General features: G+C 36.3%; 1 protein-coding gene across 3 annotated transcripts in view; it reads right to left on the minus strand.

The window, feature by feature from the left end:
• Positions 1-13328, minus strand: part of LOC106180527 (protein-associating with the carboxyl-terminal domain of ezrin) — a 20654-nt gene extending 7326 nt beyond the window's left edge. For all 3 annotated transcript variants that reach the window (XR_015333321.1, XM_087007491.1, XM_013564534.2), the window contains exons 1-6: positions 13015-13328; positions 12519-12710; positions 12047-12217; positions 11607-11706; positions 7434-7539; positions 7105-7182 (exon numbers count right to left, since the gene is read on the minus strand). Coding sequence is in view for 2 of the 3 variants with exons in the window: in XM_087007491.1 (XP_086863617.1) it covers positions 7105-7182; positions 7434-7539; positions 11607-11706; positions 12047-12217; positions 12519-12710; positions 13015-13191 (824 nt within the window). In the remaining variant the exon portion in view is untranslated. The remainder of the gene's footprint in view (positions 1-7104; positions 7183-7433; positions 7540-11606; positions 11707-12046; positions 12218-12518; positions 12711-13014) is intronic.
• Positions 13329-13414: the final 86 nt, after the last annotated feature.

Here is a 13414-nt window from a genome sequence, read left to right on the forward strand (position 1 = left end):
TTGTTGAAACGTTTTCTCTAGCAATATCCATTACGGCTTTTAACTGATGCATATACATTGCTCCCTGGACTGATCCCTGTCAGACCAAGACTCTAGAAGATTTTCTAACATTTTTACTTTGAACATCCATTAAAAGCATCCACTATAAGTGCGATGACAAAGTAGGAAGGTACAGACATTGTGTTTATGGTAAATGTAAGACCTAAGCCACGTTGGTAAAAACTGACAAATCCCATAAAGACTAAGAAGGTCAAGGAAAAACAAAAGTTGGTGGAAGTTGGTGCTATAAGTACAAAAATATACTGAACCTTTTGTAGTATGTACAAATGAGGATTGGGGGGTTTGCTGAAAGGTATGACCATAAAAATAAAAATTAGAAAACAACAATATTTACTATTAACTGTTTCTTTATTCAAAGTGCTGGCATACAATGTATACAATTGTAGGGTTTTTAGTATTATTATTATTTCATTTTTGAAGCTTTTGATTTGCATTTTATGACGTTAATATATTTTTCCTGCCTGTTTTTTTTTTTTTTCTTTTTTTTTTTTGTTTAGCATTTGCTTCCTTCATATTTCTTCCAGTTATGGTAATTCATTCAATTTGTTCCTTTGTGCTGATACTGATATTTTACGTTTGTGAATTTCTAAAATAACTCCATTCATCCAATGCACTGTGTAGCTTTCACAGACACTAATGTCATATTTTGTGATGCTTACCAGCAGGCTGGTTACAACAATATTTGTTAAATTTTATTATGTGTTGTTCTTGGATGGACTGTTTCCCAACTTCACAATTACTTACTTTGGTACCCAAGAAATTAAAGATGGAAGTACAGGTTGTGCACAGCCTCATACAATGCAGAAAGTGCCTGCACCTCTGATTGCATTCAGCAAAAGATGTAAAGAAGAGGGTATAGATGGTACCTTAGTTTGTTGTTGTTAGGTTAGGTTGTAGTCTTGAAGTTTGCACAAGTGCGCATCTTGTGCATTTTTGCATTGCCCTTTTTAGTTTCTTATTATTATGTTGCTGCATTTTTAAACACTATGCTCATCTAATTCAACACACTTTTTATCTGTCATTTCTCTGTTACTACATTTTAATTCTGATATCGTACTATTGGTGGTCTTTTTCTTTTCCTTCCCGCATGGGTTTTTGTGCTATGGAATTCTTTCTTGAATCTTTCTGGTATGTCATCAGCCAGTACACCTTTTACGATTGATTTTTCATTTGCAAATTTAACATTGTACTGATACTGTTTATATTTGGCATTCCATGAGCATTTGACAAGCTTTTCTATTTGTCGGACTGGGTCATCTTCTTCCTCATTCACCACACCTTGCTGTGTCGATGTAACGGGCGTAGTTGTTTGGCCTGAAATGCAACGTTGCGTTTGAGGTCTATTTTGCTGAGGGATGATAGGTTCATGGTACTCTCTCAGGTTATTTGCATGGACAGGGCTTCTGTGCATTTCATTATTATCACATCTCCTGATTCTATATGTGACAGGTCCTACTCTTTGGTGTATCCGATATGGCCCTTGCCACTTTTTGTGAAGCTTGGAACTAAGACCAGGCGGAGGCTTTGGTATATGGAGGAGAACTTCATCACCTATTTGAAATGTTGGGTTTTTAGCTTTCTTATCGTAGTGCTTTTTGTTTGCTGTACTTGCCAATTCTTTGTTTTTCTTTGCTTGTTCCCTACCCCATTCTAGTGTTTCCAGGTGGTCTTGCACATACTCTCTGATAGAATTTGGGAGCTTATCTTTTGGCGCCATTTTCACATCAAAAGGTGTTCTCATCTCTCTGCCGTGCAATAGAAAGTATGGTGAAAAGCCTGTTGCTATTCCTGGTGTTTTTCGATATGCCATGAGAATTGCTGGGAGTACCGTTGGCCAGTTTGTTTGTTTCTTATCAGCATAAGATCGAAGAGCTTGGCCAATAAAACCATTTGTCCTTTCACAAACAGCATTTGTTTGAGGGTGATAACTGCTCGTGAATACCTGTTTAACTTGAAAAAGATCACAAATCGCCTGAACCAATTTTGACCGAAAGTTTTGACCTCTGTCTGAAATTAATGACCTTGGAGCACCATATCGAGTGAATACCTGACTGTAAAGGACTTCGGCAACCTCTTTTGCAGATTGAGTGCGCAATGGAAAGGCTTCTGGATATTTGGAAAATGATTCTACTGCAAGAAGGATGTACTGATATCCTTCTTCTGTTTTGGGGAGAGGCCCTAAGATATCAATGTGCCATCTTTCCATTACTTCTGTTACAGGTAGAGGTTGCAGTGGTGCAGGGTGTGCGTGATATTGTCTCTTTGATTTTTGACAGGTGTCACATGATTGTATGTACTGCTGTATGTCTTTGTACATACATGGCCAATAGTATTTTAGACGAATAGCACTATGAGTTCTGTTAAAACCCTGATGTGCCCCACCTGATGGCGAGTTGTGATAGGCCTGTAAAAGCTCATTGCGATATTCTGGTGGCACTACTAGAAGATGCCTTGTTCTGTTTCCACCTTTTCTTCTTTCTGCTCTGTCTTGATGAATGAAATGCAGTGTTCCTCCTTCGTCCAGAAAATAGTTCATTTTGTTTTTACTTTGATTATCAGTTCTAGGGTACTCTGTTGATTTGACATCCTCTATAATTTTTCTTATCTCTGGGCAGTTACGCTGTGCCTGTCTGAGTTTGTCACCAACCTGTGCTGCAACTAGGGGAACATCATACTGATAAATAAATGTTGTTTCTTTTGACTTTCGGAGATCATTACTTGTTTCTGCAACTGCTATGTCTGCTTCATGAAATTTGTCTTCGATGTCCTCTTCATTGATGTTTTCCTGATACTCTTGCCTTGAGAGACAGTCTGTTGGATTTGTTTTTCCCTTGGTGTACTCAATCTTGAAATCATAGGGTTGAAGGTAAAGACTCCATCTTTTTAGTTTTTCATTTGATGACTTTTTGCTGTTTAACCATGATAGAGGTTGATGATCTGTATAGACTGTAAATTTGTGGTTTGATAAAAAATGGCTGTATGCTTTTATTCCTTCTACCAAGGCTAGGCATTCTAATTCTGAGGGACAGTAGGAACTTTCTTTTTCTTTCCTCGTGAGAGCACGGCCTCCATAAGAAATGGCATGTTCTTTGTTGTTTTCATCCTTTTGACTTAGCATATAGCCGATTGCTGTTTTTGAAACATCAGAGGTTAATATAAATGGCTTTGACAAGTCAGGAAATGCAAGGATTGGAGTAGAAGTGAGCGCTTGTTTTAGAAACTGAAATGCAACTTCACATTCATTTGTCCACTGGAAACGTTTGCCTTTGTGCGTTAATGCATGGAGGGGTGCTGCTAATTTGGAATAATTTTTAACAAATTTTCTGTAGTAATTTGTGAGGCCTAAAAAACTGCGAACTTGAGTGGCTGTTTTAGGGGTTGAAAATGATTTGACTGCTTGAATTTTCTGTTGATCTACTTCTATGCCCTCCTTTGATAGAACATGGCCCAAAAAGTGGATTTTCTTGCAGCCAAATTTGCATTTTGTTGGTTTTAGGGTCAAATTTGCAGTCTGAAGCTTTTTGAATATAAGCTCTAAATGGTGAAGGTGTTCAGTAAATGTTTTGCTGTATACCAGGATGTCGTCGATGTAGACTAAAGCAATTTTCCAGTTTAGATCTTGTAACACTTGGGACATAATTTGTTGATAGGTAGTACCGGCGTTCCGAAGCCCAAACGGCATGCGTTTGAATTGGAATTGACCGTGGTGTGTGACAAATGATGTTTTCTCCTTAGTATCCGGATCGAGTGGTATTTGCCAGTAGCCTGATGCCATATCGAGAGAGGAATAGAATTTTGCTTGAGCTTCTCCAACTGTCTCGTGAATATCTTCCATACGAGGTAGTGGCCAATTTATAGGGTGGGTGACATTGCTTAGCCTTCTGTAATCTACAGCAAACCTGTATGTACCGTCCTTTTTTTTAACTAAAACTACTGGTGCAGCCCACTGTGATGTTGATGGCTCTATGATATCATTTTCAAGCATGAGTTTTGTTTGCTTAACTGTCTCTTCTCTCTTGTCTTGAGTTTGTCGGTAGAACCTTTGGCGTTGTGGAAGTGCATCACCTGTTATGATTTTGTGCGGATGTACATTGACTGCTTTACCTAGCTCAGAGAGGTCTGTTGCAAAGACAGAGCGATATTCACCTATCAGGGCTAAAAGCTGTTGCTTTTGGTAGTCATCTAAATCTGCATCTTCTAAGTTGATTCCCATGTTTTGTGCTGTTTTTATTTTCCCTTCCTCAAGGTGCACGTTTTGTTGAGTTTGGTGGTTTTGACCCATTTCTGTTTCCATGAAGTCTGCTACATTAACCAATATTTTATCCAACCTTTCTATTTCTACCTTTTCATCGGTTTTGGCTTTCTTTCCAGTACTTTTTAACAAACTTTGATTATCTGTGAGTTTTGATTTTGTGTTAGCTAGAGTCTTTTCTTCTAACTCTCTGTCTAGCTCTTCTGTTTCCTCAAAATTGAAAATATTATCATTTTCTATTGTGAACCCCTTTGCTAGTACAGTATTACCTGAAATTTTCATTGTCGTATTTGTTGGATTGTAAACTGAGCATTTGACTCTACCATTATCCATTGCGGAGATACATCTTGATATGAAATACTTGTTCCCTACAGGTTCCAGTAATACTGATGGACAACTCACATGCTTATGTCTGGACATTTTGAGGTTAACTGTTGTTATGGTTCTAGGAGGTATACTGACATCAGACATGGTTCTAGCCAGACCAAAGTGGTTTGGCTGGTGAGTGTGGACAGAAGATTTCCCTTTGAAGATTAAAAGATTTGAGTCTAAGTCTAAAACAGCAGAGTTGGCACTTAAGAAATCAACACCTAGGATAATGTTTCTTGGTAGTGTTTCAAAAATGTGAAACTTGTTTCGGAAACTTTGTCCATCTATTGACAGAGAAAGAGTGACTGAACCCAGAATCCTATATTTTTCTCCGCCCACACCAGCGATAACCCTAAAGGTAGAAGGTTCATACACTTTAAGCTCTGGGAGGATTTTGGATAGAAAATGCTTAGAGACCACAGAAACAGATGCACCAGTATCTACAAGAGCCAATGTTTGGACTTTGTTAATAACCACCTGCACCAAATTATGATGCAATGGATTTGCTTTTAATAAGGCTGATATATCTAAAGTTTGGTTCGAAATAAATTTTGAGTTCACTGATTGTTTACTACTGTGCGCGTACCCCTATTGTACTTTGCTTTTACACACAACTTGTAAATGATTGAATTTGCCACATTTGTGACATTGTTTACCTATTGCTGGACACTTATGTTTGCTAGTTGGTTCCCACTTACCACATTTGTCACATTGGTTCAGTTTGTGTTTTATTGGTGCTTTGTCTCTTTGTTGACGGCTGTATGGCGAGCAGGGCTGTTTTCTATACCGCTGTCGTCCACGATGCTGGTACTCATGTAGAGGTGCGGAATGGAACTGTTGAATATTTGGGTCCACAAACTGCTGGGCTGGATCCCTGAACTGTTGGGTTAGGTCCGTGAACCGCTGGGCTGGATATATGGACTTCTGGACTGGGTATATAAACTGTGGGGCTGGGTTTATGTACTGCTGAGTTGGGTACAGCTGAATTGATTGATGAGACCGCTGGACTGGGTGGGAGGGAATGGTTCCCACTGTTGTTTCTTTGCCCACTGGGTTTTCATACGAGTTTGTGGCCAGCAGAGATGCTTCCACTAGTGCAGCTGCCTCTTCAAGTGCCTGTAGTGAGTTGGGCTGCTTCTGCATAACGAATGTTCTGATTTCCGGTAGTAAGGTATTCACTACAGCAGATAAGGTTTCCATTTCTGTCATATTGGCTTGTGTGGCTAAAGTTCTTTTCCTGGTAATAAAGTCTAAGACTTTTTCATGTGGTTCTTGTTTTATTCTGAATACTGCTGAATGTTTGTCATAAGCAAAAGGGTGTGACGAGAATCTTGTCAGGAATGCTTTTTCTAAATCCTGATAATTGTTTTGAACGTCATGTAACAATTGTTCATACCATTCTTCTGCTATTCCTTGTAAAAACAGTGGGAAGTGGTTGAGTTTTGTTTGCTCATCCCATAACCTTGCTTTGCAGAATCTGTTGTACCGTGTTATCCACCTTGCTGGATCTTCTTTTCCTGTAAAATGTTGTATGCTCACTCCTTGTGGTATTGCTGGCACCCTCATGCTGTTTTGTTGGAGGTTGTGTCCTTGGGGATCAGCTTCTGGTTGAGGTCCTTCTTCAGCTGAGTGTTCCATTTTTGTTGGTACTTGTAATTCTGAATGCTGGGGTATCTAGCTGTCGCTGTAGATTTTCATTCGCTTGGCATTTTAGTGAGAGGAACTTGGGGATCGCAGGTATCTCCACCACCTAACATAACGTCATGTTCTGCTTTCTAGAGATCAGCATGCAGTGTCCTCTCTCTGAGTACTGACTACTGACTTCTACCTTTATTTCTATCTTTATATACCTTCACATATATAATTACTATACATTGGCTTCCCAGCCAGGTGGGTTGCCAGAGTGGTCACTTTAATTCAATTACACATGCCATAGGGAAGACTTCCAGACTGAGCACTAAATGGCTTCTACTAGTGGACAATAGGTTGATAACTTAAACTGATTGATCAAGGTGAATAATATAGTTACAAGGCAGAGGACCATTCCTAAATACATTTGAGGTGGATGTATTTGTTAATCAAAGATATGGTTTCTTGTTTAATTGAGTTACCTAGTGTGACTCTAAACAGACTACTTTAAACTTGACCTGTAAACCGATTATATAAGCATACATCCTGAAAACATTTAACCTGCACATCTATATAATTCAGGACACATAATGTTATATAACAACCTTATAAACTTCTGGAAATTAGATTGATGATATTTATAGTTGCTATTTCAATGAAAAGTTGAGAAAACTGAAAATTCATTTAAGGCATTAAATTACAAGTATGACACTTGATCGACAGATCAGTTAGTGCCCCGATCAACTTGGTAGGGAACAGAGCCAAAATCACAGAATACGTCACATTCTACTTACCAGAAAAATTCTTTTTTCTCCTCATCAGACTTTAGTGTTATATTTTTCAGGAACATTTTTATTTCCAAGAACTCGTTCCTGAAATGTGGAAGTAAAATGCCATTAAGACATTCCTAGTATTAATTAAAGAAACTAATAATAACATTCATTCAGCTAATATAAAATGGCAAATAAAATAATGTATTAAAAGATATTGGGAATTAAAACTTAGACTTAAACACTTTTAGAAACCTCTTACTACCTTTAAAGTTTTAAAAATCCTTTTCTTAAATCCTCTGTTAAATGTTTTATATTACTATAAACCAGCTGTAACATTAAGCTTGCCTCACCTGAACAACCTATCCTGTAGCAAAGAGCTCACATGTGGTCTTTGCCTTGGATCTTGGTGCAGAAACTCATCTTGAATTCTTAGTTCAAAAGTCTTTGTTAAATCACCTAAAATATTGTACATAAGAAAGTGTTTACTATATGTGTCTGATACCCATGAAAACAACATGACCATTTATTTGTTACTTTCACTGAGGTGATATTGAATGTAATGAAACAGGTGAGCAGTTTAATTTTTTTCACATTTTATGACTATCATTATCAAATACTGAACTAACTGCTGATATCATCAAACAGACATGAATTAAGAAAATTGAAAATGATGACAAGGTCCAAGTTGCCCAAACACTGCTTTTCAGAAACAAAAAAACTTTGCCTTAAACCCTCGATTCCAAAATGTGCAATTCAAAATTAAAACAAGGCAGCAAAGCTGTCAAATGTACAGACAAAAAACAGAAATTAAAGATGCAAAATAGGTCATTTTGTCAATTTTGATGCAATAATAAATAATGCTTATAATAGCACTGTCAGTCAACACTGAATTCTAATCATGCACAACAGGTACCATGGTCAATAACAGGAGCGAACCCAGAGATATTTTCTGATAGTATTCCAAAGTATCTATGTTGATCCATCCCCCATTTTTATGGTCTTCCAACAGAAAAACAGAAAAAAAAATAGATACCAGTCAATATAAACTTAATAACCTGACCGCCCAGAAGATGGTCTCAATCCACCCCTTCAATAAGATTACAGTTTCAGGACCATGAGAGTTCAAATTCACATGATGAAAGTCTCAATTTTTGAAAAATGATGACAGTGCATAAAATAATATTACATAATGTTTAAAGACATAAAAAACAATACAACTGCTTATGTGGAAATACAGACAAGACAGCACGGTTCTGAAATGTTTTTTTTCCCATTTTTAACAATTTTTTAACATAAAACAAAATTAACAGTTTACTGCCATTTTTATATGATCAACTAAGAAAATTGATGAGATGGGAAAAATATCAATAGAACAGTGTTAAATGTCCAATTTCCTCCATTCTGAGATTCTGAACATAGTGAATGATTAAATCTGACAAACTGCAATGATATGAGTTTATTTCCATTTTTGACACATTTTTACACAATACATGATAACAAGTTTACCATCATTTTTACTAAATCAACTAACAATTGTTGTAAAGATGCAGGAAATGTCAAACAAACGCTTTTACGTATCTTATTAGTTTAATAATGAGACTGTTAACATGCCTAAGAAATGAATCCGAGGAAATGTGAAAAAACAGAATACCTTCTAAAATATTGGCACGATTATGCTGGTTTACGAACTCAACATGCATTTTAGCAAAACTGACCACTCCTATGACTTTCATGACAATTGGCCCATCTGTTTTTCTTATATTGTGTTTACAGTGTTGCATATATGCTGAAAAGTGTAAAAAACAGCATAACTACTAAAATAACAAGTTTACCATCATTTTTACATAATCAACTAACAATGTTGTAAAGATGCAGGAAATGTCAAACAAACACTTTTACGAATCTTATTAGTTAAATAATGAGACTGTTAACATGCCTAAGAATTGAATCTGAGGAAATGTGAAAAAACAGCACAACTTATAAAATAATGGCCCGATTATGCTGATTTTCAAACTTGACCTGCGTTTTAGTAAGATTGATTACTCCTGTGAGTTTCATGACAACAGGTCTATCGGTTTTCCTTGAAATGTGTTAAAGGGATAATAACTCTTCGTATGAGATCTATATTTCACAATAAAAACATTGTGAATAACTCATAGAAATATTATATATTCTGTTTTACCACAAAACAGCAGTTATAGCTATTATTCTGATATCTGAGCTTGCCTTTAGACCACGTGACCTCCAATGACGGCTATACTCTGTTAAAATCTCTTAAGAGATTTTAACAAAAAACCAAACTTTTTAGAAAAAAACCAGGGACTAACTTTGAATGTAAAAATGAATTCATTAACCATTGGTAAGTATGGGAAAATTGTTGTTTACTCCAGGAAAATTCATTTTTTGGCCGAAACGAAGAGTTATTATCCTTTTAACAGTGTTGCACATATGCTGAAAAGTGAAAAAAACAGCATAACTACTAAAATAGTGGCCCGATCATGCCGATTTTCGAACTTGACCTGCGTTTTAGTAAGTTTGATTACCCCTATGAGTTTCATGACAACAGGCCTACCGGTTTTTATTGAAATGTGTTAACGATGTTGCATATATGCTGAAAAGTGAAAAAATAGCATAACTTCTACAATAATGGCCCGATCATGCTTATTTTCGAACTTAACCTGCATTTTATGGATACTCATCAGCTCTGTAAATATAAAGCCAAAAAGTAAAACTGTCTTCCACTTACGGTGTTAACGCTGAAAGTGCACAGCGACGGTGACGGCAACATGATCGACTAATTACAAAATAAACTAATTATGTTGTAAAGATGCAGGAAATGTCAACCAAACACTTTTACTTGTCTTATTAGTTAAATAATGAGACTGTTAACATGCCTAAGAATTGAATCTGAGGAAATGTGAAACAGGACAGCACTGTTCTGACATGGGTTTATTTCCATTTTTAACAAATTTTTAACATATAACAAAATTAACAATTTACTGCCATTTATATATGATCAACTAAGAAAATTGATGAGATGGGAAAAATATTAATAGAATAGTGTTAAATGTCCAATTTCTTCCATTCTGAGTTTCTAAACATACTGAATAATTGAATCTGACAAACTGCAATGATATGAGTTTATTTCCATTTTTGACACTTTATTACACAATACACCATAACAAGTTTACCATCATTTTTACGAAATCAACTAACAATGTTGTAAAGATGCAGAAAATGTCAAACAAACACTTTTACATTTCTTATTAATTAAATAATGAAACTGTTACCATGCCTAAGAACTGAATCTAAGGAAATGTGAAAAAACAGCATAACTTCTAAAATAATGGCCCAATTATGCTAATTTTCAAACTCAACCTGCATTTTAGTAAGATTGACCACTCCTGTGAGTTTAAATGACAATTGGCCTATCTGTTTTTCTTATATTGTGTTAACAGTGTTGCATATATGCTAAAAAGTGAAAAAACAGCATAACTACTAAAATAGTGGCCCGATCGTGCCGATTTTCGAACTTGACCTGCGTTTTAGTAAGATTGATTGCTCCTGGGAGTTTCATGACAACAGGCCTATCGGTTTTCCTTGAAATGTGTTAACAGTGTTGTATATATGCTGAAAAGTGAAAAAACAGCATAACTTCTACAATAATGGCTCGATCATGCTGATTTTCGAACTTGACCTGCGTTTTATGAATATTCATCAGCTCTATAAATATAAAGCCAAAAAGTAAAACGGTCTTCCACTTATCGTGTTAACGCTGAAAGTGCACGGCGACGGCATCGGCGACGGCATCGGCATCGGCGACGACGGCGACGACAGACGCAGGTGATGGCAATATGTACAGACACATCTGTGTCTGTACATAACAACACCCAATTTGCCAGTAGAACCAAATAAAATATCCCAGATCAGTTTTTAAAGGTATGCAAATCCTGCAAAACTACCTTAAAATGACAAAACCCATCAAATTGAAATAAAAGAATTGCCAGGAAACCAAGGTGGTCAAAATGAATCATGATTTCATAAGAACAAAGTAATCTAATCAGAAATAAAACAAAACATTAAATCCAAGTACAGTGCCAGATTGAATGTAGAATTAATTGTTTTCTTGAGAAATACAAGATTCTGTGCAGAAATCCTGTATAGGATATCTTTTAATGAAATACAAAAATATCATGTCTAACTTACAGAATACACTCGGCAACACTGAACAATTTTATTCACACATTTTTAATTAAGTTTTGATTGTGTATATATATCTGAAGGTTCATTTACAAGATCACAAGATAAAAACAGAGAGAGAGAGAGAGAGAGAGAGAGAGAGAGAGAGAGAGAGAGAGAGAGAGAGAGAGAGAGAGAGAAACTACACTTAATGAAAGTATTTAACTTTTCAAGTGCTTATTGTACATCACAATGCATTGTTGGCAAAACTTCAATTTATGTTTAACTATCTCTTTGTGCACTGTGTCAAAGGAGAGATGTCACTTGAAGTAAGAGCCCCCTACCTAAGTCCACCAAGTACTCTAACAAGGCTTCAGCCAGTCTGCCAAAAGCATATGCATCTCTTGCATGAGCATACTGCAGCTCCCTCACCACTTGCCCATTCTGGAAGTTAAAGACTATAAGTAATACCTCATAAAGGAAATTGGGGAACCATAGAGTTTGTATGGTACAAATGCATCTCAGTCAATTTGCAGGGCTCCTTGAAGATTTCATGTGGCTTGACAAATTGCATATAACTTGTTTGGGTTTACAAGCTTATTTCACAAATACATAATATTGGTGGAACACAGTATCCTTTTACTAAAAAAACATTAATCATTTGCCTTAAATAAATTTGCCAAAATAATCTCTAAATATACAAAACAAAACAGAATGATTATAAGATTAAACAGACTATAAACCAAGTTTTCAAAGGCTAACTAAATTAAATTCTTCAGATCACCTTCTCCTCTGGAGTAATAGCCTCTTCATTTCTAAAAGTTTTGCATGCCTGTAGCTGCTCTATTGTAGCCTCTGTGAGTTTGCAGACATAGTCCAGACCTCCCAGTTTCCAGCTCCCATCTTCACTCACAAAAATGGAAGCCAAACTCACATTATTGTGGGACACACCAACCTTTGTAAAAAATAAGTCTTTTTAGATATTTTGCAACTGAAATGATTTTGTTTGTTTAGATTATATTATCTATCAAACAAAAATAATTCTGAATTTATCATTAATGTAATATTCTGTATTGTTTTTATTATGCATTTAACATATCACAGTAAAATTTAATGGTAGATTTTTATTATGTGTACACACATTGCTTATATTTTATGGTCATAAATCAAGAATTATAATATGAGAGCTGTACACAGTACAACCAAACATCTGCCACCATTAGAATTAAATTGTAGTATTTCCTACAAAGACTTACCCTTTCATGCAAAAAACTCAAAGCTTCAATAATATTGTAGATTCCTGCTGATATTTCTACTGAAGACAGTTTTCCTGTCTCAAGAGCCAGCAGCAGAGGACTGACTGGTTTTGTGACAATATGCAGACCCTTAGGACTGGTGAAGGAGGTGAAGAAGCGCAGCACACTAGGATGACGTATTGTCTTCAGTTGCTGAAAATAAATACACCGAATCATCTTCGTGTGCTTATATGTAATCAGACACTGAATATGACATGCAATATGAATATAATTTTACACATGGATCTCACAACTCTCCCCCCCCCCCCTTCTCCCAATCCTGTTTCCCATGTTCCTGTCAAACACTCTGAACGTCCATCCTAGGTTAACGTTTATCTAGCTAGTGTATTTTGGTGCTGAGAATTACACAAGCTCTAAGATGTAAAAACCGTTTTAAAAATAATTCATCTGCTAAAAAAACACCAAATCTGCTGTTATAATAATTCACTCAAATTACCTTGACAGCATTTTCCACAAACCCCCTCTTCTCCGGCTCGGGTTTCTTGTGGAAGAACACCGTCACCTTGGAGCCATCTTTCCACTGTGCTGGACACACAGACCAACCACGCAACGCTTCAAAATCTAGCGCCGGCTGGAGAGTACAGTCTTCTAAAGAGCTGGATTCGTTTCCCATTACTTGATATTAGTTTTCTGTCATCTTACCACTTACATTACGTTTCCAACAGATTCCTTTACATATAAAAACGCCTTGTTAACACTCCCTCAGCTCTTTTTACATTCAGTATGCAGAGCTGTTTTATAGTTTGAGCATAGCTTCGATGCAATGCATGAATACTTGTTCGAAATTAAAATGAAATATCAAGATATAGAAAACATTGCGATGCTTTAATGTATAT

The sequence above is a fragment of the Lingula anatina genome, chromosome 3 (assembly GCF_051362555.1).
Source record: "Lingula anatina isolate TDL-2025a chromosome 3, LinAna3.0, whole genome shotgun sequence".
Taxonomy (NCBI): domain Eukaryota; kingdom Metazoa; phylum Brachiopoda; class Lingulata; order Lingulida; family Lingulidae; genus Lingula; species Lingula anatina.